The sequence below is a fragment of the Oxyura jamaicensis genome, chromosome 4 (genome assembly GCF_011077185.1).
Source record: "Oxyura jamaicensis isolate SHBP4307 breed ruddy duck chromosome 4, BPBGC_Ojam_1.0, whole genome shotgun sequence".
Lineage (NCBI taxonomy): Eukaryota > Metazoa > Chordata > Aves > Anseriformes > Anatidae > Oxyura > Oxyura jamaicensis.
Genome location: NC_048896.1, coordinates 51456841 through 51484125, shown reverse-complemented (window position 1 = coordinate 51484125; position 27285 = coordinate 51456841). Strand labels below are relative to the sequence as shown.

At 39.6% G+C, this 27285-nt stretch overlaps 1 protein-coding gene across 5 annotated transcripts in view; it reads left to right on the top strand.

Annotated features, from left to right (window-relative positions):
* Nucleotides 1–27285, top strand: part of TMEM131L (transmembrane 131 like) — a 78580-nt gene that overhangs the window by 25853 nt on the left and 25442 nt on the right. For 4 of the 5 annotated variants that reach the window (XM_035324525.1, XM_035324522.1, XM_035324521.1 and 1 more), the window contains exons 4-16: nt 7162–7233; nt 8162–8285; nt 9357–9473; nt 11700–11810; nt 17778–17855; nt 19750–19903; nt 22135–22193; nt 22555–22663; nt 23596–23698; nt 24321–24474; nt 25133–25303; nt 25593–25662; nt 27004–27121. In XM_035324525.1, coding sequence (XP_035180416.1) covers nt 7162–7233; nt 8162–8285; nt 9357–9473; nt 11700–11810; nt 17778–17855; nt 19750–19903; nt 22135–22193; nt 22555–22663; nt 23596–23698; nt 24321–24474; nt 25133–25303; nt 25593–25662; nt 27004–27121 — 1440 coding nt within the window. Of the gene's footprint in view, nt 1–7161; nt 7234–8161; nt 8286–9356; nt 9474–11699; nt 11811–17777; nt 17856–19292; nt 19458–19749; nt 19904–22134; nt 22194–22554; nt 22664–23595; nt 23699–24320; nt 24475–25132; nt 25304–25592; nt 25663–27003; nt 27122–27285 lie in introns of those variants that run through there. The other variant, XM_035324524.1, reaches the window with a different exon arrangement.

The window sequence follows — 27285 nt, the reverse complement described above, 5'->3', positions numbered from 1 at the left end:
AAAAAAAAAACAACAACACATGAACCGCTTTGTGCCTTTGGGATTTGTGTTTTTATTTCACATACTCATGGGCTAGAAGCATTCTTCAAACGGAACTGAAATACAGCATTTTCTCATAACCCCTGAATTCCAGGACCTGGTAATTCAGGATAAAACGTCAAGAATGCCCAGGCTTCTAAGGGAGCTGAAGTTTTTGTTTCGTTAGGCAAGTGACTTTTTTTTTTCTGTTCTTTTGTTAAGAACTTAAGAAAATATGGAAAAAAGGTAAAGTAAAGGCTTTATTTCAGAGCAGTTACCATTCTCTTAGGTAGTTAGAGATCGCTTTCTGAAGTATTGCAAAATGAACAAGCAATTATTTCACTGTGAGAAGAAAAAAGGAGCATGAAGGTAGGTCTTCTGCCTGCCTGGATACTCGGGCTTTGCTGGCGGTGGTGGAGATGCTTCAGAGGAAAGTGTTGGATGTGCACTTTGGACGAGTGGGCCCAGTCTGCTCATCCAAAACAAATAACTTCAGATAGCTCTTGGCCTGGCTGATACAAGACATCTTTTTTTGTGTGTGTGTCCGCACGTAGTCTCAGGTTCAATTTAGGCCCCACTGGTGCCTGGATACCTGATCTGCATGCTTGATTTGCTGACTGCATGCCGGAGTGACCCGCTTTGTGCAGGAACCTGTGCGGTGGTCTCAGTGAGCTGAGCTGGGGGCTTTTAGGATTTTGTGCCCTTAGTTTGTAAAAGCAACTGGGAAGCCAGGCTTAATGAAGCAGCTCTGAGGCATTGCTAATACTCTCTGCAGCACCACTTTGCCTTTTCCAGAATCTCTGCTCTTATTTAGTTGTTGAAGCAGCTGTCCAAGATGCATAAAAGATACAGACTCCCTCTGGACCATCTCTAGAGAGCTTGGTTGTTGCTTGAAATCTGGGTGGCTGAAGGATTTTGAAAGAAGACGTTTCAGAAAACAATTTCAAATGAACTGAAGTCATTGTAAACTCATTTCTTAATTTAGTACAGATTTCATTTATTTCTGAAGTTGAGGATTGATTTATGGGATAGAATAATCCCATTCTGTTGTTAAACACACTTTATTGTGCTGCTGCTGCTAAAATACAAACCACGTAGACATCTGGAGAAGAAAGCCTTTTCTTTTCACCAAGATATTCATTACAAGATTTCATGTCTAACTGCTCATCTTCTCTGTTAAAATTCTTCACGGGTCTTACTCTGATTTTTATCATGGCGTGCATTTTGGACACTTTTCAAGGAGTCTGTTTGGGTGTGAGGACAGGGAGAAAAAACAGATTTATCTATGTCCTTACATTCGTATCCTGTTGAGAAATTAGACTTTGTAAGCGCTTTACCATCAGATCCTATGAACTTGATCTTTGTGAATTTGATGCAGTTGTGGTTTTGTAATAAGTGAAGATAAAGCAGTGCTGGCTTGGCTAACTGTTCTGCGAAGAGCTTATATAAACAGTATTGCAGAACTTCACAGGAAGGGGACACCGGGCGGCGAGGTGAGCGAAGGTTGCCCAGAAGGACCACGAATGGTAGTGGGAACTGGAGGATGGAGGAGAGGAGGCCGAGGAGGCTGCACGCAGGGGCTGCTTGGAAGTAGTGAGGAGCAGCTGGTGTCTCACACGTTTCTCTACACTTACCTGCTTCTTTATCTCAGTACCTTTTAAAATAAACCAGATTGCAACTTTTGGCTCGATGCTGTTTTGCCAACTTTTTTTTTTTTTTTTTTTTTTAAAAAAAAGTTGTTTGACCTGTCTGCCCCCCTTAAGTCATGACTCATGGCTGTAAATCATGGGGTTTGTTTTTGGAGAGAAGTTGTCTTGTCTATCCCACCGATTTATTTTGGTTTAGCTCCCCTTTCCTATTTTTAGCCAAGATAGGCAAGATAGTAGGCCTGCACGCGGTGTTTTTTGATGGGTGATGCCATTTTGGCCCTTCCTGTCTTCCACGCTCTGAAGTTGGTCCCTGACGTATGTGGGGTAGCTCAGAGAACAACAAGACCACCATCCTTCTTCCACAGACAGCACAGTGCTCTTGTAAAGTATATATAAATGAATCCTGACGACAAATTGCCTGTCCCCAAGCATTCAGAAGCTGTGAGTCAGTCCTCCCCCTCTTCCCTAAACAATGCAGCACTAAGAATAGCAGAGGCTATTTCGCCTTCTAGGTTCTCAGTGCTTAAAACTCCCATGCTTGTTCTTTTATCTGCTAGGCATTATTTTTATTTAAAAAAAATAAATAACCCATGATTTTTGGGGTGCTGAGAAGAGCACTGGAGGTCCCGCATGGTGGTGAGGACATGGGGAACCAGGCAGGAGCAGCACTGCTCCAGGTGCCGCAGCCACAGAGGACCTTTCTGTGAGCCTGATAGGGTTGTAGCAGGGTAGATGTGTTTTCTGATGGTTATTTCTGCCATTAGGAAAGATTTTAATTTTGCTAGTTGCAAAACAAAAACAACAAAAAAAAAAACAAACATTGTTTAGGAATGTTCCAGTTCCTGTGTTTTTTTTTTTTTTTTTTTGTTTTGTTTTGTTTTGTTTTGTTTTTTTTGACATTTGTCTTGATGGTAAATGTAGAAGAGAAAAGAGGGGCTAGGTGACCTGACAAACAAAAGCTTTGCAGAAGACTTTGGTTCAGCTGCTGCCGGGATCTGTTTCTCTATCTGTTAATTCTCTGTTAACAATTTTATTCATTTGTCAAGACGGTCTCTTTCCATCAGCTGTAGTCAGCACTATTGAAAGTATTTGGGTTCACTTGTTTCCGTATGTGTCAATCTCTTCTTAGTCTCTTTGTTTATCAGGTGTAGTCTGGAGGAATGAATCCAAAATCAGTCAGTGAATGAGATTTTTGAATTTCATTTCTTTGTTTCAGTTTACATACAAAAATTGTGCGTTCCTATAGTGTACGTATATGCTTTTGTATCTCAAAGCCTCATTCTGTGGATTCATTAGTATTCATACATTGAACATAGGAAGTGCCAAAACGCCAAACATAAAAAGTTGGATTTTATTTTTATCAATGAAAAAACAGCATAATTCTACCTAAGCAGAGTCACTTAAAAGGACCTCTTGCATGTTAAAAGTCCAGTCCCTTTTGCCTGCTGCTCCCAAAAAAAAACACAAAGGAAAAACAGGAATAATATGCCCTCCCTCCTTTGTTTTTTCTCCATATGCTGTCAACAAAGGGCACAAAAAGGAAGGATGGGGAAAGTTCACCAAGTAACGGTTTCGATTATTCCATCTGCAGATGTTGCTATATGAATCATCAGATAATATGGATCCTAAGGTAGTCTGAAGTAATCAAAGAAAAAAGGGTAAAAGGAAGATTTGGAGGAGCTGATGGAAGAAAATGAGACATTGGGGTAAAGTTCTCTGTGATTCTGCTTAGCTGCTGCTTATTCTGCAGAGTACTGGATTATATATACATATATATAGTCAGAAAGATTGACTCAGTTTTTTGAAGTTTTCTAAAAAGGAACAACTTATTCACAGTAGTTTGGGGCTTTTGTTTGCATTTTTTGGGGGGTCAGCACTCTTCTGGTTTTGGCCTGTGCAATGTGAGTAATACTGCTGTAAGGAAAGAGGTGAGCCTCTCGGCGGAAGGAGAGGGTGGACCCCAGGAGATTGCCTGCCTCTTTCCATTTGCCCTGGGTGCTCTGGTTCCTTGCCCATCTCTCCATCCCTTCAGCTCTTCCTCTTCTTTCCTTTGGAGATCGATGGTTCAGGATGTCGGCATTTTCAATATGTATGGTGAGGTTGGACTAGCAAGAGAAGGAGGGAGGATATTGAATTATAAGTGGTGATGGAGGAAACTAAACTTCCTCTTTGATAACTTCTTTGATACAAAGGTGCCTTGGAACTGCTCAGGTGCCAAGGCAGTTGTCAGAAATTCCCTTTCCCTCTTTCATTTTCATCCTGTTTCTCTCCAGTTCTGTTCACATATGCTTAAAAACATCCCCTGAAATTTTAGAATTGGCCTGTTCTATCAAAATGTATCGTGGAAGTTGGTGTTCAGGTGGTGAGCCTGAAAAAAACTGAGAGATGCCCCAAAGTGGAGTGTGGAGCTGAGCTGTGCTAGAGAGCCTGCTCAGCGTGATGCTGGATGCTTGGAGATGGCAATGGAGGAGATAGAAACCAAGCTTTCTCCTCTGCAAAGAGGAGACTGTTTCTCCACGTTTGTTGTTTCAAGACTTATTCTTAGGCTGATGTTTGTGGGTCTTTCCCAGGGCTGTAACATTCTCGTGAAATGTCCCGTGTACTTTTTTGGGCATGTAGTCTGCAGCCAAAAGAGAGCTTTTTTGGCATAACTCGAGGTGAATCCATTTGTGAGTTGAGGTTCTTTAAATGTTCTATTTTAAAAGTGACTTCAACTTTTAAGCATCTTAATAAATTGTCTTTGAAACTAAACTTCTGTGTGAGCTCCCCTGCAGAGGTCTGGATGCATTGCATTGCGTTGCAAAGGCAGGGATGCAGAAGGGTGTTGTGCCATTCTCTGATGTTGATGGACCTGTCCCTTTCTCTTCACAGTGGTGGGCTTTAAAATGCATACTGGTGGCTTGGATGTAGAGGGCAGAATGGTCCTCTGCCCATTCCTCCTATTCCAACCTGTTGTTTTCTCCCTTGGGGAGGAAAATAATAATAATAATAAAAAATCCAGAATTGGGAAATGGTAGACTTCTCTTTCTGCGCGTCCTGCTGTCAAATAAACTCGGCTCTCGAGTTACGTTCTGGCACTGCTTCCAGCTGCTGATAAGCGCTGCAGACGCCCTGGAGCTGGCCACTGGGCAGGGTTATGAGCACAGCGCCGCAGGAATGTGGCTGTTCTGCTTTCGGGGCCAGGCTGGGGCTTGGAGCACTTCAGCAGCTCTCGTGGGGTGCAGAGCAGAAGCTGGGTGTCTTGCAACCGGGGTCTCATCCCCGGGGCTGCTGGGGAGCAGTGTGTGGAGATGCTCGGTAGCTCCGTGTAGGGGTGGTTCTCTTCTGCAAGAAGGGTGCTCGTTTGCTTGGAGCTGAGCTGTTCCTTGCAGGGCGACTGTGTTAGGGGTGAGGCTGGGTCCAGGACTGCTCCCAGCTTTTGTGGAAGGAATTACCTCCATGGTGATGTGCAGAAGCCAGCTCAGAGCCTGCAGAGTTTGTTAGCTGGACCTCCCAGGTCCAGGCTGCCTTCTCCAGAATGGATGGGGTGCCAGTGCTGGGATCCCTGCTGCTGCTCTCATGGGGCTTTTCCTGTTTTGTGGCTAGAGGGTTGGCTGTGGTTGTTGGCTGAGCAGCAGCCTAGCACATTTTGAAGAACCACTGCTATGTCATGTCCTTGTTCTCCCCAACTCGGTGAAATGCAGTCTACTGCATCCCCAAAGCATTGGGTGCCTGTTGCAGAGTTGGGGTCAAGAGGAGAAAAGCTGTGGCTGCCTGAATTCCTCAGAAGACAGGTTAGTAAATCTTAGAGAGCTGCTGCTGCTTACGCAAATTGGCACAGAGGAGTACTCAGCTTCTTGTCCTTCTTAGCGGAGGTTTTTCAGGTGGGAAAAGATACCTCAGTAGTACCTGCAGGGTGCTAAAAACATAAGAAACGTGATGAGGGGGTTCAAGGTGATACTATATACATACATTGTATGGCTTAACTTTTATTTTGATATATATATATGCATATAAATATTTAAGTACCCTTAAGAAACATGCCTTCCCTCAAACATCTGGGGCTTTTATTTTAGTGGCAATTTTGATCTATTTATGTTTACAACAGTGCTTAGACTTTCCTTCTCGGTATGTCCCTGAGGATGACTTTTGGAGGCCTGGAAGGTGATAGGTGCTGTGGGAGCTGGACAGGAGCTGGCTGGGGGTGGTTGGAAGGAGCCTCAGACATTCACTTGGACTTCATAGTTCTGCATCATTTGCTCTTACATTATTTTCCAGCAATTCCCCAGAAGCACTACCTGGTTGTATCACATTTCTCCTGCTAAAATGGCAAGGGAGATGACTCCCTCCTCTGAGAAATGTTTTCATAAAAGTTGTGGGTTTTCATAGTAATAAATCTAACTTTGCCTGATTGGTAATAAATTACGATGGCTGTATTGGCTTGGAATATAACAACAGAATTATGCAGGTGCTTTACTATATAAAAGGTGTAATGTTACAGAACTGCATTTTTAAATTGGGAACCACTTAACTGCACTGCCGCATGTTACGCAAAGCAACTGGATAACAAATGAGACCACAGTCCTTCCCTCCCGTCTCAGACTCGCTCTTGCTAGGATGCTTATTAGCATCATCCAGCAGTGATGAGCCTGGTTCAGGCTATGGAACTTGCAGACCGCTTCTGGGGAAGTTTTTAACAGCATGGTACACTGGGTACGTAGCTGTAATGAGCAAGTGCTGGGCTTGTTTTTCGCCACTACGGCTGTTTAGGCTTGTGGAGAACATGTTTTAATTGAGAAAGTGGTGAAGATGCGCTGGGATTTCTGTCTATGTTAAGGGCATCTCGTCTCATGTTGAAATAAGCTAAAAATGTGCTAGAACTGATGGGAACTTCATTGTAAATGTTCCTAGGGCAGAGGAAAGATGATGATGTGTATGTTTCCACACTCTTTCTTATTCTCTTCTACTTAGAAGGAAGGAGTTGGCTTTTGTATTAAAGCCAGCTAGGCGAGCGCTTCCTTTGATGTCAGTTTTTCACAAGCTGCTATTTGCTTTTCTACCTGTGCATCTCTCAGCTCTGCTTGTACAAGTGCTTGTCTGAATGCCAGGTAGACTTGACTGGGGATCTGCTTCATGCTGACATAATTTTCATTCCTTAGGACTCTTCTTAGGTGACTTCTCCATGGCTCCCTACACAGCCTCATAAACAGGTGTATCAGTATGACTGAGGGGCTATGCTCAAGGAAGGGAGGTTGTTCACGACAGCATTGCATCTAGAGTGAAATGAAACTCTTATCAAGCTATGCTTTCATTAGCATGAGCTTTCCAACGTGTGCTATTGTACAGAAACATTCTTAAAAGGTCATTCTCAAGGCAGAGAGAGGAATGTATGAAAAGGTTTGGAAATAGCATCCTTAGGAATACAAGGAACTACAGCCTGTAATGTTGTCTTTCCCTGCTGTGTATAGTATCACATGCACTAAATACTAATTGTCATATTTTCCCCTTTTTTCAGCTTCTCAGCAAAGATGCCTCCAAATGGGAAGGCCTTACATTTTCACCCTTCAGTCCTGCATTTTGGAATGCAGTAAGTGTCTTGCGTTATCGTTACCTCAATTAATAATTAAGTGGGGAGGAACAGCTCTGCTGGGCTACGTTTGGGTGAAGATCATTAGCTGAGATCATTCCATCCTCTGAAAAAAAAGAAAAATAGTAAGTAACTGGCACGGAGTTGGAATTGTTTTGTACCTTGAGGCACTTGGTAAATGAAAATTAATGCAGTTTTAGAAAGGAAGAAAAAGGAACAGGGAACTGTAATGCGTTCTGGGTAGACACTGAACAGAAGGGCCTTCTCAGGTGATTCTGCATGTGTGTCAAATCAGTTCCTCATGCTGGTTGTTCCTTTCTTGAAAAGTTCTCTTTCTAGAGGGGGAAGAGCTTGTTGCTTCCTTTAGCTTTCAAAAGTAAAAACCAGAAAACCCAAGGCAAAATGGTGGATTATTTGAGATTTTAATTCTCTTCTAAGAAAAACAAAACAAAACACTTTAAAATGATGATCTGTCTTCCGTCAATAACCAAAACAGAAACACAGTACCCTTGTGAGTTAAAGGAATGTTTCAGAAGGTGTATATATAAGCTGCTGGTTTTAAGATGTATTAGCTAACTCACAAGCCTTAAGAGATCATTATTTTAGCTGACAAAACAAAACAAGACTTCGGTTATTTGAACTTCTTTATTGAAAGCTTTGTGTTTAGTAAGGGTTGCATTAAAAAAAAAAACAACAAAAAAAACTATGAGTGACCCAAGTAAGCTTTGGCTAGGCGCACCTCTTGCATTGCAGTGTTATTTGTCTTTGTATGTTAAAGGGCAAAATTTGTTTGGTATTTTTCCAGAGAATAATCATATCTGTGAAACTTTCATATCGACATGTTCTGGTGTGATTTGTTTGGATGCTTTTTGTACATTGCCTATTCTTATAAAGTGAACAATTTCTTTCTCTTTTTTCCCCCTTTTAGATTACTGGGGTTACCCAGAGCTAAAATGCTGCATGCCTACAACCCTAGTAGAGATAGAGAAGTTGTGGTGAATTCAGTGTTTACAGCTACTAGACAGTTTCATGTGTCTCCTGTTCATAGCCGGGTGAGTGTTGATGTACTTTTGGAAACTATGTAATGGCCAAGTGCCAAGCCTTCATGCTTTCTTTGGCCTAAACTTTTCATTCTGTGTTTTCTCTTTGTGCTTTTCCTTAGGACCTCCAACTTCTTTCTGTTTTTGCTAGCACTTTTTGCTCGTTTTTACTTAGATTGGTAATGGAGAAGACATCCAAAACCTACAGTAGGAAATGTGTTTTACAGTAACTCGGAAAGAAAAGAATTTTTCAGTGTTAAATTGGCTGTTTAAATCTCATTCTGTTATATGCAGCATTATGCAGTCATCCACAGGCATGTGGGTGTTTACAGCCTTGAATTTTCAGTCTTTTCAATGGTCTCGCATACTCAACCAAAAAAAAAAAAATACAGTAAAATGTTTTATGCATTTTTGTATTGCAATTATGAGCATAATTGCCATAGGATCTAAGACCATTATTTTAACTCAGATTTTTTTTTATGGTGTATAACAATATGACACATGTTAAGAATGAGTCACTGGGATCTGAGTTTGATGAAGCCCAGATTTTACCCTCTGCTGATGTGCAAAGCATTTTATTATGCTTTTGTCTGGTGTTGTATTTTTTTTTTCTTTTTCCCCACCATGCCTGAATGGATATTACTGTGCAGACAAACTTTATTGCTCTCTTGGTTAGACAGGCCTATTTGGTTAGAATTGTTTTGCCCAAGTTCTGCTTTGACTCATTTAGCTATTTGTCACAGAGGTGATTGACTTGATTTGTGGTAAGTACCTACGTGCGGGGAAGGGTTTTAAAGGATGTGGAGGCTGTTAGTGCTGCACGATGAACTTGTGCAAAAAACATTGCTGAGGTCTGAGCTAGCTGAGAAATTCCAGCCATAATACAGCAAGTTGCTGAGTGCTCTCAATTCTTCTATGCTGCAAGAGATGAGAGAGAGTTATGGACAGGTGAAACTTTGTAGGGCTGAGTTTCTGCTAGTGGGATCTGCGGATGCAGAAGAACATGTGGAAATGTCTGTGGGTGAATGGTGGGTGTTGTGATTAACTGCACTGAGCAAGCAACCTTCTTTGTGGTCTCTGTAGGTGATTCCAGCGATGGGAAAAATTTCATTCAGAGTGCTTTTTCTGCCAACAGAAGAAGGAAATATTGAAAGCTCATTATTTATAAATACCTCATCTCATGGAGTACTTTCATATCAGGTAACTTTGCTTATTTTTGGTGTGAGTTTTGGATTTGTGTTTTTAAAAAAAGTGCTATTCATGCATTTCGAACTTAATGTTCATTGAATTCCTGATACAAGTCAAGTGGAGTAACATTCTACAATTCATCCCTATTACCAGATCTTGCTGATCTCGTGATCCCTTGTACTTGTATACCATTAACATAACTACTGTTAGCGGGACTACTTGTGGTAGTTAAAATCAGTGTGTTTGTTTGTACGCAGCAGTTCATGGTCCTGTCAGTACTGGTTGGCTCCATATAATATTATCTGGAATGCACTGTGCTGGAATTTTTTTGTCATGAAAAACATATGTAGAAAATATTTGAGATGGTCATCAACTACCCTGCAGCATTTTATGTGAATACATTGGGGATGCAGCACACGTGAGAGCTTTAGGTCCTTATAACATGAAAGTGGAAGTTACAGGCTTTGCGTTGAAGCTTATTGTCTGATTATCTAGAGAATTCAAGCGAGTCTTAAGTTACTTGATTTTTATAAGGGATGTTACATGTTTCAAGTTCTTCACTTTCATTAAGTTGTGGAAGAAAAATCTAAATCTGAATTTAGTGACTTAAAAACAATGCCAGCTTTAATCAATCATCCAGCTCCTTCATTCTCATACTTTGATGCTGTGCTGGAAAAAAGACCTCCTTGAAATGGAGCATAGATAAGTTCACTGAAATACAGGTTTTGGAATACAAATATTGCAGTTGTCTAGCACATACTAGGGGTGATGCCAAATTTTGTGGGAACTTTTCATCAAAGATAGGGGAACACAGCATTATAGAGTGTTTGACCTTTTCTTTTTTGCATCTTATCCCCTCTTTGCATTCACTCCTGACCCCTTGTTTTTTGTTACCCAGTCAGCTCAACCAGGGCCCTTTGTGAACAAGTTGCAGGGAAGCAGTTGTCAGTGTCACCAGAAAATCGGTTTGTCTTCTGTTGGACTGCTGCTAAAATTGGTAGCATACTCTTATTCACGGACAGTTTCACCAGGCATCTATAACAGAGCAAGTGACTGTCCATAATTTCAGCCTGCATTAGGTTTAAGAGCTTCAAAATTGGGCATAACTGTAGTGGCTGATGCACAGCTACAGTGCTCTTGAGAGCCCAAAAGCTTTGAAATATGTTTGTTTCTAATGTGTTTATGTGAGAATTATGTATTGAAGATCCTTCCAAATGGAGGAATACCACTGTTACAGTAAAATGTACTTTGTAAATGTTTCCATTTAAAAAACAATTAAAAATTCCCCATATTCCCTTTGATTGGATATTTTCTATCTAGTGCCTGAGGGTCTGCAGTGAACACTGTTATTCTATTAATTTAAAACATGTTTTTTCTTCTGTTTTAAAGATTTATTTTCAGACAAGTAAGTGAAAAACCCCAATGGGTTTTTCTTGAGAGGAAAGAATAAAATCATCAGAGGTTATCTTGCATCTCATTGTCTTTAAACTAATCTTGGTAGAGTGGAATATAAAAGCAGTAAAAAAAAAAATAAACTTGCAAATCTTGAGTGCTCTGAAAATTTCAGGCTTTAAAAACCAAAGCGATCAAAAATATTTTACTTAATTTTGAAGTCAAAGCCATTGATTTCAGTATGTCTTCTGGCTAGAAACATAGTCTTCCAGAAATTACCGCTGACCGTAACACTGTATGTGGTTTTAGCCCCCTCTGCTTTACTTAGTAGCCTATTGACAACAAGGACTACATGTGTGTAAGTATTGCAGTTAGTTTTGAAAAATAGTACTGCTTTACTCCATCATTTGCGAGGAAAATTTGAAAGATAATACCTCCTGTTTACTTTTATTAAAAAAAAGTCTGATAACTAGCTTAGCTATCATAGTTAAAATAGGAATTATTGCCAGATTCCAGATATCTCATACATCCAGATACTTGTATTGTAATTGCCTGAAGAATAGTAAGAGTTTAAATGCTTTCTTTTTGAGACAACCTGATACTCTGCTGATGGGTGGTTTTCTTTTGTAATAGTGAATGAGTGAAGATGCCTAATGTGCCACTTGTGTGTATATTTACTTTGCACAATGGAAAATGTTTTAATATATATATATTATCTTTAAAAGAATGTAATTTTAAAAACCAGTCTGTTCTTTGGGATTCTTATTAGTAAAATAATTTTCTATATTACTGTGATAACTGAAATACTGTATGTTGATGTAATGACTTTTTTTTTTTTAACAAAAGGTTTTTGGAGTGGGAACTCTGACATCTACTCCAGAAGAACCTAGAATGCAGCTAGCAAATGCCTATTTACTGCTTCCGCATATTCAAAACATCCAGGCAACACAAACGCTGGTACAGTATGCATTTCAGACAGTAGTGAAACACTAATCTACTTAAACATAAAATATTTTTGTCCTCAGGTTGTTGGGATACAAGGAATGTTAACAGAAAATCCAAGTACCAGTGACTGTGGGAGAGGGGTTATGAGATACAGGGCTACTGTGATGAGCTGGTGTTCTGGCTCTATTGAGACAAAAGCCTTTGGCCTTAAAGCTACTTCCACTTGTTCTTGAGTATTGCTTCTGTGCTGTGCTGTCCTCTCAGATGTGCCAACAAAACTGTGTGCCGTTGCTCTGAAACAGAGTGGAGAATTTATATGTCTCGAAAATAAATAAATCCACTTATAGGGTCGGGGAGGGGAGTCGCTTTAGAGGGGCTGTGTGTTTTTTTGTTTTTCCCCCCATTTTATTTCAGACCTGTTCCTCATGCCAGTTCAGAGCTGTGATACACACAGTTTGTCACAGAATTAGAACGCGTGGCGTGCTGCATGGATGAGAAGTGCTGAGAGTCAAGCTGGTGTATCCCCTTCTACCTCTGTTAATGCTGAAGACATCAGCTTTGTTTACCTCAGCTTGACTAAAGTAGGGAACTGTGAAGAATACAGCAAGATGGATTTACGAGGCATAGCTATTTAAATTGGAAGAGAAGGTTTATCAGTTTCTTAGGTTTAGGTGCAGTTGCAGGTATTTTCATAGTCATCCAGTGTAGTACTGCTCAAGTGAATAACTGGAAAAATGGTCTTTCAGATTCCCTTCATATTTTTTATGGATAAGAACTTCTGTGTGATACGTGTTTTTAGTTTTTGTTAAACATATTTTAGAATATTATAGCACATAACAGAATTTCATCTTGTATCTAAATATAACCTGCACTGATTGCCTTCATGATGCCTTCTTCCGTTTCTTCTACCTGAAATTCTCACCTTAAATCTCATTTTTAAGTCTGCTCTCTGTACGTTAGGTCAGTCTTACCTCTCCCCAAGGATAATGCACAATTTCCTTGTCTCTCATTCTTTTCCCCTGCACCAGTCTTTCCTGTATACATGCAAGTATGTATTCTTGTGGGTGTGTGTAGGCAGACAATTGTGAAGGAACCAAAAATCTTTAGGTTTAGTAATTTGTGGTGGAGGGAGGGAAGGTGCTATTCATGACATGTTATTCTGCATCTTCTCAACTAGCTTGATGGATTGTCGTCAGATACTACGTGAGGTTTGAAAGGAGACTGCTGTTCATTCAGTTCTACCTGAATGCCTGAGTTAGACAAGTTGTGGGGAGTGTTTGACGTCCTGTGCAGAGTGTTTGACGTATATGGTGAGGAACATTTTCCTCTGCTTTATTTCTCTAAAGTACAAGAGGTGGTTTGGCAGTGGAGGACGGTACCACCTGGCACCCTTCTCGTCTCAGTACACGGGATGCGAAAGGGTGTTGACTCAATTCTCCTAGCTCTGGGTGTAATTTATCTTTGCCTGGCTGTAACTGGGGAATTATTCTTCAGTTCACTGTGTTACCAATATGGACACAAGTGCTGCAGTCTCCTCAGCTGTTGAAGGTGGTAGTTGAGATCTAAGGACTGAAGTGGAGATTGTGGCTCGAGTTTGGGTCCTTTCTCACTGCTTTAAAGATAGCTGTCTGCTCCATAAGTGTCTCTTTCAGTTTACCCCACTAATGGTCTGATCTGGTTCCCAAAAAAGTTGGTATGATTCCTTCTTCTCTGGTTTATATTATAGGCTTAGAAGCTATGTGAGGAAGAGGTCCATGACGTTTGAGTGACTACGCATACACAAACTTAAGGACACATAAATACTAAACAATGGAGTTTTTTAGTGAAAAATACATGCAAAACAAATCAGCCATACCTACCTAATTGTGCATTTACTGAAGTTTGTTTTTAATGGAAGTGAATTACTAGTGTACGTTTAGGGTAGCATAAGCCTCGCTTGGATATGCTAAAGATATCCTTGCCTCTAAAGTCTACTGATACTGCTCGGAAACCTGTGAGAATGGTCAGTGAAGGCTCCATGGCTTGTCTTTTCCCCCCCCATCTACTAGCTCTTCTTTTAAAGATGGTTGTGTTTAAGCTGCTTTCTAACACTGAAGGTGGCATCCATCATTGTCAAGGCTGGAAAGGTAACATCTTCATGTAATCCAGTGGTGATGAGTAGAAGGGCTTCTCACAACTGCTGGATGCATTGTCACCATAACTCAAACACCTGTTCTTACTCCTCTGCAGTCAAAACCTACATCTGACTTCCAGTCTGAACATTTATGTGTTGCCAGTTTCTATTTGTTTATGATGCACATTCAGTTTAGATAACTACTCATGCTTCTGACGCTTAAACCCAGAATGATTTGTATGTGGCGTCACATCTTTCAGCTTTCTTTTAGCTAAGCTGAGCAATCCAAGCTCTCTAGTATCCTTTCCTGTGATGGGCTGGCTATTTCTTAACCAAGCTGGCAATGACTTTCTGCAGCTTTTCCAGTTAGTAACAACTTGTTGTGAAGGTGAGCGGTCAGAACTGTGCATAGGGATGTGGATTAAGTTTTGCTGCTTTTGGGGGAAAATGAGCTTCCGTGCTGCACTGAGTTTGTGGGTTTAAATTGTTCCTAAGTCAGTGAAGGCACCCAGGCTTTTCTGTCATTCCCCAATATTTTTAACCAGAAGCTCTTGTGATTAATGAGGATGAAAAAGAAAAACAAAGTTACTGTTTCTTCTGTTGAATTTCACCTTCTTTCTGGTGCTTTTTTCCAAGTTTCAGCTTGTGGAGGGTTCATAATCAGCATGCTCTGGCTATGGTCCTGGATCCTGGTATTTCTGGCTCAGGAGCTGGGAGGAAGCGAGCTGTATCCAACACTGAATTCATAGTGTGTCCACATGGCCGTTCAGCAGCAACTAGTTACCGCTAAGCCGTGGCAGATGGCAGAGCACATGTAGGTCATCTTTGTTTACCCAGCTTCTGGATACAGCCTCTGCTCCAGTTGCCTGTTACGGGGCGTTGTTTAATATTTGCGTGGCACTTAGCAGGCAGCTACATCAGTGCCTCGTTGTGTTCAAAACGCTGTACAAACAGGCTGGAAATGTCAATGGAGGAGTGAGCTGCAGGGAGGGATGTCTTATCACAGGAGACACAGGCATCACTTTCCTGGCTTCCCAAGACTCCTTAAGTTATGTTTTGTGCAGGTGAACAGAAGATGACAGAAGCAAATTTGTGCAGTGTGTTAGGGTGTGGAGAGGGACTGTGGTAGGATAGTAGAGTTTTCTTGGTGTGCCATCCTGATAACTGCCTGCAGAAAACTGATGAAACTCTGCTGAATCATTGTTACAAGAACAGCTTATTAACAGTGCTTCACTTACAGCAGTGGAGTGGCTCTTCAAGACCAGGGACTGTCCTGGAAGGAAACTTTAATGTATCAACATTCAGAAAGAAGGGGAAGCTCGTTCTGTGTTTGTTCGTTTCAAATTATAATACGGTCAGACTCCAGGAAGTGGTTTGAACTCTACAAGTCCTGATATTAATGCAGTAATATCTCTGAAGATCTTGTGTAGAGCCATGTCTGACTGACAGGGTACCTGGGGCAGAATGAGGAATCCTGCCCCTAAAAGCAGCCTCAGTTCTGCAGTTGTGTGGTGGTCGTTGAGGTGACCTGTGCCAGCGGGCCTGTTGAGGCTCTGTCTCTTGTGATGGGTGAATTATTTCCTGAATAATTGCCAACTGTTCTGTCCCCCAACGAGAATCCTAGACCTTCTCCAGCAGAATGGCACTCCTGGCACATCAAATGGTTGAATTTATTAATTTACTTTTCTTGAAAGAGGCATCTGTCCCTCTCTGGTTTTTAATTGAAGAGTGTACCAAAATTGGCCAGAATTTCATCTGAGTGGCTTCCATTAGAGTTGTCCATAGAGTTCCTGTATGCAAATCTAATACAAAACAGAGGCACCATCTTAACTTTCTGGTGACTGAAGGAGTGGCAGTGGTTGTGTTTGTTATGCATTGCTTTTTCTAACTTTTCCTGTTGTAATTTGCCTCTCCTTTTAAATTTGCCTTTGGTGTGAATATGCACTGTAAAATTCATCACTCTGCGATTCCTGTGCAGCGTCGCTTGCAGTGTAAATGAAATGCTTCCACTCCTGAGAACAGTGAACATGGTCATGGGCTTGTTGTCTGGGAAGCTCAGCTTGGCATCTTCTTCCCAGATTCTTTATTTGCCTTTATGGCTAATGCAGTCATGCTACCAGTGTTTTGAGACACTAAAAACAACAGTTGTGCGTCTATTGTCTGGCTCAGATACATGAAAACCCTTTTCCTTTTCTGAAGGTAACCTTTACAAAGAGAAATAAAGAATTGCAATAGAAAACAGGTCAACACTGAATACACCCCAATAATGTTTTTCCCACTGTGTGTTATATTAGCAGCTTCAGTCTTTAAGGTAATAGCAGGTTCTTCTGTAGGCCTATTCCAGGTCAAGAAGAGAAGTTCAAATAAAACTTTGGAAAAACATGATTTAGCTGAATTTTTTATGGGGGTAGGGGTCTGTCATGGCATTGAGTAAGTGTTAACACCCTCATTGTTTATTGTCATGGAAATTAGTGTTTTTTCTAAAACCACTGAGAAGGGAATTTTAAGTAACGAGGTTTGTGTGATCAAAAAAGTGATCCGAAAAGTTGCTGTTCATGTCTGACTGCCTTGTTAAAACAGCAGTTGCGGCTGTGAGACGTTGGTAAGAGGTGCATGTTTTGGAGCCAAATGGTTTTAAGTGCTCTCAAAACTGATGAGGACAACAGACTTTGCAGGAAGAAAAGAGCTGATTGGAGTTTGTACACCTTCAGCGAGCTGTGCTGGAGGCATGTGCCTGTGTTTTGGTGCTGCTAATCGAACCTTTGCAGAGGTTGGATCGCCCCCTTGTGTGAAGCCTAAGTCATTTCGGTATGAAATCCACTTGAACTAAGACTGCAGATTTTGCGTTGGCTTCCTTTGGGCTGTGCTTTTCTGAAACCATACCCCATCATATAAACAAATGCAATATATCTTTCTGTTCAGATGCACCCTGCTCCCTTCTGTCTGCCCCATGGAGATACGAAGTAGGCTGTTGGGTACTTTAAAACCTTTTATTCAGTTCTGCCTCTCAGCATCAAATTATTTAAATTATTTAAAAGAAGTTGCATTGACACCTTGAGGAAATTGAACCTGCAGACACCCTGTTCAGAATTAGTTGGGTATCAAAAGACAATCTGAGTGGGGTTCCACATCAGTCTCAAAGTCATTAGGTAATTTTGCTGTAATTATAAGAGTTGTCACTCTAGTTGTAACTTAATGTTTTTTTATATAATTATTATCAAGAATTTACATATACTGGTTAAGCAGTATGTGCAGTTAAGTTGGCAGTTCAGATTCCCAAATAGCTTTCATGAACTGTGCTTGGCTTTGTTGGTGCTGTTGCCCCATCAGATTTATGAGTGCTTTACGAGCTGGCACAATCACTGCCTTTTCCCTTTCCAATCAATAAAAAGGTGAAGTAAGCATTTTCTGTCTGTCCATTTTGGCACGAAACCTATGTGTAAGACCATATCCAGGAGGCATTACATTCTTGGCTTAGCAGCTGTATTTCAGTATACAACCGACAGAGAAAATAAGAAAAGAAGCTTTTGTATTAGACAAAAAGGCTGTGTTGGGTACAGTTTATTGTCTAATGGAAGTTTATAAGGTTTTCTGGTGTTGATGCTGTATAAATATTTAGCAATTGTGTATAATAATAGTTTGATAAGTAGGTAATAATGGAGTTCATTTCTTGAGAAATGAAGTTTGCTGCCCTACTATACAGAATATATATATATATATATTTACAATTTTCTTACATTGCTGTGTCATGCATGTATGGAGACCATCTTACTATCTTTATAAACTGTAGTGTGTGAATCAGATTAATATGGTAACATCTTTTGAAGCAATCTGCTTGACATTTTCTTCACTTTTCTGTCTTACAGGCAGAAACTATGAATGCCAGTCTCTTACGTGTTCACCTTGAATGCAGTTTACCTAATGATGCATATCAGCAAATTAAGGTATGTTTTATTATCATGTGATGTCTACTTAAGTTGTCTTATTTTAATTCCTGTTTGGAGGGATGCTTTCCAGAGTTTTACAGGCTTTAGCAACAATGCAGTTTCAGATGTCTCAGTTTTAAAAAGAGTTGTGATTTTTAACTGTGATTCTATAAAACTGTACCTTGTGGTATAAATGAAATGTTACACACACCACACTATTACCATTAGGAGAAGGTGAAATGGTAAAAGAAAATACCCTTCCCTTCCTCCAAAATTCCTAACTAGCTATGCATTGTAATACATGTTATATTATTTAAATAAAGTATTAGAACAATATATTAGTAATAGTTTAGATTCTTGGAATTTTCTTTCTCCAGAAATTTTTTTTTACAAATTTTTGGTTCATACTGGCAAAAGAGCAATGAAATGAGAGTCTGAAGTCTGGACTGCCTGAGTTGTGTTTCCAAGAGACTTTGAAACAACGCTTTGATGTTCAGCAGAGCTGAGGAGGGGCGAATCCTTCTGCAGAAAAGCCCCCTCCAAAGTGCTGAACAAGCACGTAAGGCACTAGATTTCCCACTCCTGGGCAGTGCCAGCAGAATATCATATTCCCCTTTGTCTTCAAAAGAGTTTACACAGTAAATAAGTAATGGTTCGCAGTGATGCTGGCACTTGATCAGGTATTTTGTTGGATCACATCTATAGGTTGGAGCAGTCAGTGGTCTGCAGCACCTTTCTTTCATCAAGCATGACTAGGTCAAAACTCCATAGCTATTTTTCTGTACGTTACAGATCATAGTGATCCTGTACTGTTTTATTTCATGTTTGACTCTTGCATTGCATGGTAAACAAGGCTAGGCTTGAGATGCACCTGGAAGTTTAAGATCACATGTAGGATAGCTGCCCGCTCTCTGATACAAGCTTCCCAAAGGTACATCACCCCTATGCTTGAGTCTCTACAGCAGCATCCTCTGTGCTTCTGGTAGCTATTGCAAATACTGAGGGTTTATTTGATGTACTACGAGGGAACTGACATCCACAGATGCTTCCCCTCCTGTTACACGTCATTGTGCCACTTCAGGGTATCTGAAGGTGTTTGCTGCCCCTTCACTAGAGCACTTCTTGTGTCGGGTGTGGAAGTCTTCTCTTCTACCTCCAAAGTAGTCCTTGTGGTAAAGCAGCAGAATCTGAGTTTAGTGACCTTTCATCGTGTGATGCAGGACAAATTTGTTACTCATTGTTGATTGTCTAGTTTTGTTTTGCTTGTTGCATTTAATTTTTTGCAAAATGGTGTCTGTGTCTTTGTAGTTGCTAAGACTCAGCTGTCTTAGCAGCAGCCACTACTTAGAAAGGAAATAAGATCCTATTTGTATTTATCTGAAGTATTCTAGCCAGACGACAGTGTTTTCTATTAAGAATTGTACATGTATGTTTGTTTTTTTAAAATTACTTCAGTGAGAAATGGAGACAAAAAACACAGGATTTGGAAAAATTAACTATAAACAGACCAGTGAACATGAACTGTCTTCCTACCATTAAGACACATGCATCAGTCTGTTTATGGCACATTTTATTGAAGGCAGAGGATTTAACAAAGGAAACTGTTTTGCAGTCCCTGAGGTGAGACTGACTAAGACAGTTTATAAATTTGCATTCTTTCAAGGTTCAGTGTCCTTTTTAGTTGTTCTTCGTCTTTGTTTTTGCTGTGCTGTCTGTATCTGCACTGTCTTTGGTTTCTGCTGAGAATTTTAGCAGAGGTCCTAATTACTCCTGTTTATCAGCACTTGTGTGCTGAAGACCTTGTCTGTTAGATAATGCCTTTGATTAACTTCTCAAGATAACTTGCTGTAATGACTTTTTCCATTTCATCCCCCACCACACACACACTGTATATCCCTTTGTTTCGCTCCAGAGTTGCTGTTTTATGTCCGATGACCCAATGCTGCTAGAAATGAGCTTAACGGTAAGAATGGAAAATGCCCAACAAGATTTTGTGGAGCACAGACAATACTTACTGGAGAATCTTTTTGTAGTTTATGTAGCAATGGAAAAAACAAAGACCTCAGGTAAGTCCTAAATACCACTGTTAATTGTAATAGAAATTGGTTTTATACATACGTTATAATTTGATGTGCTAAATTGAATAATTTCAGCAACACTCTAAAGTTTTTGCAAGTAAGGAAAAACAGTCAGTTAAATACACCTTGTCAGCCACTTGCTTAGGGCAGAGCTGCACTAAGTGCAGTCCTCTTTATAAAGGTAACAATTGCTAACTACATCTGCTTCATTGCTATTTTCCCGATGTTAACACATCTGCTTAAATAATATGAAAAGATATCCCAGTCCTTTGATTTCTACAACTCTGTGCCTAGTTTCCTAGGAATTAAATTAGTCATAATAGGACTGTGAAGGCAGAGTGGTTTGTACAGTACTCAGAATATTGTGGATAGTGGGGTAGTGAGGTAGTACAGATGTGTGCATCATTGGTTCTTCTAAGCTAAAATGCCACAGGCAAAACAATCAACTCCTTGTAGTTTCTTTATGCTACGTTTATTGGGTGAACAAATCTTCTAAATCCAAGAGGTTTTAAATTATTTATAGAGCTTTGTGGTCTGTTTGGTTAGGTTTTTTAGGCATTCCTGCCAGTCCAACTTTTTGAAGAAGGAAGGACTTCCTAAGAGTCTGAATTAAAATAGTAATTTTTAATGCTAATAAAAAGAGTGTGATTGTCTTATCTTTTGAGAAGTTCAGGTAAAGGTCTGGTCACAAAACACTATGTGCCGTTCCCCTGTGCCTGTCCTGTGATGTGATATTTGCACAATTGAAACTGAAATACCCACTGTAACCTATTTTCCCCGCCCATGGGATGCCGATACTTGAAGTTGAATTGTGGATGTACATTTATTCTGGTGCTGGCAGAGTTGTTCACATCTGTCATTTCAAGGGTGTTTACTGTTGACACTTTTGATGGGTGAAGTGCTGGAGGTATGGTTTTAAGGCTGTTCTCTACTACATGTAATGCAGGTATGAATGCTCATTGGATTAGAGGTTGATCATATAATCCCTTCGGACTTGCTGTCAGTGGGAAGTTCCACTTTTTGCTCCATAAGTACCAGTTCAGTACCATACTAAAACAGCAGCATTTGCTTGCTTGCCTTCCATTTGTGTAATTAAATGAGAGACACGGTCTTGAGGGGAAGGTGTAACAAAATGGAATGTGATGCTGTGTTAGTCTCTTTGCTCAACATGCATTAGAGTGGGACAAGCAAGTAGGCAGGGTCTGCACAGGGGAACTTGCCAGCTGGAAAGGTAGTAGATGAGTGTGTGCGTTAAATCTCACAGCTGTGGGAATATGGAGCATCTGCATCAACATCTTGAACTCTCTTTGGGAAGGTGGCATCTGTAGTCTTGCTCTCAGGCAGCTGAGCAAAGCACACTCATTCACAGAAATTCTACCTGGTAAACTGGGAGAATGATGCATTGTTAGCCTCTATTTACTTACTTCACATACAAGCAAAGGCAAGAACTCAGGTCTCCTTCCTTCACTGAAGTGTTACGACCACCGTGGTGTAATAGCTGTGTCTTGTCTGTCCTGTGGCTCTTCTTTTGGTCCTCCAGATCTTTGTAGTGTCCAGTGACTGGGCGTGTAGCTTCAGCAGGGACCAAGGGTGGTAATCAAATACACCACACCTGCAGGTGAAAGCTGGCTTATATCCATTTCTTGTTGCTAAAGATAGAAAATTACTACAATACCTGGTGATTAAGCCCCAAAGGCGTGAGGCACCAAATCTAGCTTTGCATTGTCTCCCAAGAATGCCTGTGGTTCAGAGCAGGTGACCCAGGCTCTTCTATAGCTGTGTGCTTACACAGGCTGTGGGTAGTTTTTTTTTTTATTTATTTAACTGGACTATCACATGCTATTGATGCTTTGGCCGCTTAAAAATTCATAGCAACATCAGCCACCCACCTTTCCTTCAGCTGAGCCTCTTGCCTCCCTGCCTGCAGGAAAGAGGAGTTGTTCCATCCTGGATTTAGGAGATAATGAAGGAAGATATCTTGTTGATGCTTGCCTTCATAGTTAAGGCCAAAAATCTTAAGTGGATTTCTTCTCCTTTATAAAGTGGTCTGAGAGGATTTCCGGCCTCAGATGCACATATCTCCTCAATTTTACAAGGGCAGCTGTTGCACAGAAAGCTTTTTAAATTTAAATTATGATTGTTTCTCATAGGAGTGTCTGGCTCAACAAGAGAGCTTCAATCCTTGGTGAGCTTACCTCGATGTTCATTCTTTCGAACAGGTGATTCCACGGTAGATATGTACATCTTGCATTCTGGGAACAGCCATGTGCATATACAGGTAAGTATGGGATTTTAGGAAGCCATATTTTAGGGTGTTGAATTAGGGAATTAATTAACCCACTGGCTTACTCTAATTGCAGATGGGATTTTGCTGGTGGCAAATGTTACACGTCTATATTTCTACATTGTGCCCAGACATCTTAATATGTCTTTTAGAAGATGAGTTGTACTTCCAGCAATGGATTTTTTTAAGACATAGGAGCTGCTATCTTTGAATAAAAATCCATGGGTTTATTTAGAAGTTGTGAGAAAATTGCAGATATTGGCTTGCAAATTTAACAAGAAGATACGCTAATACGAGAGCTACAGTAATAATGATGGTAGTGCTACAAGGATCATCTTATCTTGTCTTCGTGCAGGAAATACAACAGTTGTCTCAAAATGGCAGATCACCTGTGGAGTTGGAGCCAGTACTGCTATCTTCATCATCTACTAACTTTACAAAAGTTGCTTCTATTTCTTGTAAAGGTACAGCATGCATATACTTATTATAATCAAACCCTGTCTAATTATCTATGCAATAGTAGCTTTTTTCAGCAGACAGATCTTGAAAAATCTCAGGAAAAAAAAAATAAGAATTTTTTGAAGGGAGGATGAATTCTTTCTGTTAATTATTTCCATCATTTTTGTGTATATATGCTTCCTTTTATGCTGATCTGAGGCTCTAAGCTATATATTTTTCAAAAAGAAGAAAACATATACTGAAATTGTTAGCTGATTTTAAAATAAGCATAATTATTGAATATGCTTTTTCAACATCCTTTTATAATTTGTGGTTATTTTTCTGTTTCCAATATATTTTCTAAAAGGCTATTGTTCTTGGGTGGTCATTTTCTACGACATTTCTTGGCAAGATCATTCAAGAGGCTTGCCCGAGACCAGGCATGTTTGTGGAAGAGCAAAGAGTAAGATTTAGGCATTGCTGACTCCAGCTTGTTTCCTCTTCTGTCCACTAGACTGCAGTGCATAGACTTAAATGTTTCTGAAACAGGCTGCTTTCATAATGACATGGGCTTTCCTTTTTCCTCAAAAAGGCAAGTAAGGAGAAAGAAAGGAACTATTTTTTTTTTTCAGAACACTTCCTTTTATTGAAAGGAAGCAGCATGTTCTGATAATTAAGAATGTCATGTTGATGACACATGGTTAAAATCGGTCAGGTTGCTCTTCGCAGCCTTGTTGTGTGTGCTTTGTATTATGAAAATGTTTAGCATTCATAAATTATTTTTAAATCAAACCTCAGAAAGTTAGGGCACTAGCAATAGGTGCTTTCTTTGTTCACCTGTGTGAGAAGTGGAACAGTGAATGTTCCCCTTGGTAACATTCTTCGGAATCCTCACATGAAAGTCCTTGCTTTTGTTCTTCTGGCTGATGTATTCCCTTGCATATCTGTTCTTTTCCAGCTTCATACTGTGACAGTGAGAGTCCTTCTTCTGATGACAAGAACAACATATTGGAAGGCACTACAACACTAAAAGCCTGTCTTTCTTGTCCTGTGATGGAAGGGTATGTTAATGGTAGATTTTTGTTTAACGTTCATTGATACTACAAGAATATTATAACCTACTCAAAGAAACAAAGTTAGCTTGCTTTGTCATAGAGCAGTTCTAAGGAGGGTGAAGAGGCTTCTTCCTGTTGTTGTGTCATTTGCCAAAACAGACCTGTGACTTTTCAGGTAACAATCCTGTATTTCATACAGTAAGAATTTCAGGAGTCAGTAATAAAAATATGCAGCTTACATCATAAAAGCATTGCTTAGAGGCTGTGATAAAACTTCCACCATCCTTGCTCCTCCAATGCAGAAGCAGGGTTGTGACAGAAAAATCACAAACATTTCTTCAGTTTTCTTTTGCCAATTTTATCCAACCTACCTTATCACAAAGCAGTAAGCAGTGTACTGTGACATAGCGAGAGGGTGGAATGCTTACCTGCCTACCTCTTTTACATTGTTCTTGTCAAGTTTTACTCTGGTATTATATGTAAGTATTTTAAAGGAAATTATTTTATTTTCTCCTTAAGACCTTAGGAGACTTCATTGTATTAGAACACTGCAGTTACCTGTGGACTGCTTGTGGATGCTCAAGGGCAATTACAGTTGTATTTATTTTTATTCTGTTTTTACTTATAGGTATTTTGATGTTAATCCTTCTGCAGCAATGTTTCATATAGAACCACACCATAATACTTCAGGATTTTGGTCCATATGGTTTACAAACAACTTTGACTTCAGCATTGAACTGAACGAAGTCTACATAGCTAGAGAAACAAAGAACATTTTAAAAGTAAGTTTTATTTTGGCTTCATACAGTGTCTTGTCTTTGATTTAGGGATTTGCTCCTTTGACATACAAATAGATTCTTTCACAGACCTTGTTCTCAGTACTGATTGAAATCAGTTAAAAAATAAAGGTAGCTGTGCACTTGTATCTTAGGCACTGAAAAGTTTGGGCTCTCTGTAGGCATTATTTACCGTCTGGCTTGTTTGTATATTATTTTATTAGCAACTGTTTTTTTCATTTCAGTTGCAGCTGCAGATGCATCAAATTATAGAACATTGCTCAGTTCTCAGAATTGTTGTGTGTGTTGTTTATGCTCTATAGGGTTGGTTGAGTGTTTCTTCATAGGCTGTAATGGAAGTCTTCAGTACATAGATGAGCTTTGAAGTTTGGAAGACGAAGCCAATAGTTTACTTGCACATTGGCTTGATTCAAACCAGGCAATTCAGTTTTATGAATAAGCACATGATGTAAGCATCTAGTTGGCCATTCATCTATTTAGATAGGAGATTTATATGTGCAGACTATGGATCAGTTATGGGCACATACGTGTGTGTAATAACAGCAAAACCACAAAGAAATGGAAAGTTTATACTCTTCAAGGTACAGCTTGCACTAAAAATGCCGTTCCAGATTTAATTCAGGTGTCATTTGATTCTTTCTAGATTCTGAACTTCGCTGAACCTTTGACTCTACCTCCAGGCTGCTGGAATGTATTTTCTTTGAAACTCAGTATGAAAGACGCTGTAACAAATGTGCTTTCTAGTATTTGTTTGGCCACCAATGTGGGAGTGATGTTTGAAATACCTCTGCAGATATATTCAACTGTGTCCAAGGTATTGTATTAAGTTGCGCCGAATGATTATTATGTACTGCCGACCAGACTGCAGCAGTTCCCTTTTTTGGTCAGAAATTTGTCCCTTAGTCCTGGAAAATGCTCAATACCAGACCATTCTTTAGCTCGAAAAGTTAAGCACTCAGAGTTAAACAGTGATGGAATTACAGATCTCTAGGCAACCTTAGTTTTCTTCCTTGACTTGTCCAAATTATGCACTGAAAAAATTGAATTTTTCCTGTTGTTTTGTTACATGGAAAATGGTTGTTTTTTTGTTTTTGTTTTTCCAGCAAGGAGATCTTCATTATGAAGCTATTGCCCATTGTGATATTCAGTGCTACTTGGGAAAATCTGATTCAGGTAGGCTTGTCTGGGTTTTTTTAGGCATCTAATGACAGTATTGTAGAAAAATCAATGTAATGGGACTTGTAATGAGAATATTGAGATTGTTAATACAACTATTTAATTTTGTCTTTTAAAAACACATGCTTTTCTGAGACCATTACTGATATAAGTGGCTTCGTACTGAGTATAATGTGCAGTATGTCAAATCTCTAATTCCGTATCACTTGCTAAATGTTGTTCTGTTTTGTAACATAGTTTTGGACAAAAACATGTTGACCGGTATCCAACCTTTAGCCAGAGTTAATTTTGAACTTGTTCTCTCTCTGTTTCTCACAGCAAAAATTTCATGATTTCTGCAAAAAGACATTTATCAGGCTTATAAAACAGCACTGTAAAACAGAAAGTGGTGTCGTTCTTCCTGGAACTAGCGGATTTGTCTAGATTCAGTAATGCTAGGAGCTGTTTTAAGTACCAAGCTAGCATTTACAGAAATGCAATGTTAGATACAATATGGATACAATACTGCCTGGAGAATGTATAATTTGATGAAGGCTGATTCAGAATAGTGTTTTTTAAATAATAACAATAATAGGTCTCTGCTTAAGAAGGAATTTCACTAGACAACTAGGTACCATAGGCTTTAAATATTTGTGTTCTCCTGAATGTGTTTTCAAGATAATGCTTTCTTAAAATGTACTTTTGTATGGGATATGAAGAAGGCATTAGTAGTCAGTCAAAGATAAAAAGGAGATTTGAGGTGACAGAGAAGCACAGGGTTTGAAGAATTATTAATACATATGCACATTTAGGTAAATATCTTAAAAACAAGAGATATTTAAAAACCTTATAAAAGAGTATTGCTGATATAAGTAAATACTTACTGCTTGCTTACTTTCCATTCTAATAATAAACATAATCAGATCTTTGTATATAGGTATTCTACTTTATAATTTAGGATGCTGGTACTTCTTAAATAGAAACGTCTGAAAATACTGGCCTGAACAACTTGTAGCTGGATTGTTCAAGTCGTCATTAGTCTCAATTACCTTAAACTCTAAGGATAATGCAATAAATTGCATTTTGTATTTTCAAAATATGAAATCTATGCAATTCCCATATTGCTGTTTGCATGTAGAATTACTGCAGTTTTGAGAATGTATGTCTTTATTGCCCCCATCTAATTTGCTTAGTATGTGTACCTTCACACATGCTTGCTTGGAAGGGAAGAACTGATTTGCCTTACTTCTTTTTGTGTTGAGACCCCTTGCAGATACTGATTGCTCACATTCAGAATTAGATTGATGGAAGGAGCAAATGTTGCCTCTTTAAAATATGAAAAATCTGTTATCGTTTTAGCAAATCTGCTTTGGCAGAAGAGTCTCTCTCTGGACCGTTCTGCCTGGGATGTGGATTCTGAGCTTGCAAGTGAACTTTATGAAAGATGGCAAAAAATAAGACGTGGGGAAGCCTGCAGGTCTGTACAGAATCTGTTGAGGTTCTTAATTCAAGCCAGTACAATGTTGTAAGGGGGAATATTTCTATTCTGAAGTATTCTTAATTAGAACAAACATTTTTGACCTTGCTGCATGTAAGTTAGTTATCTTGAAGCATCTGGAATTTCAGAGCATCCCAAACACT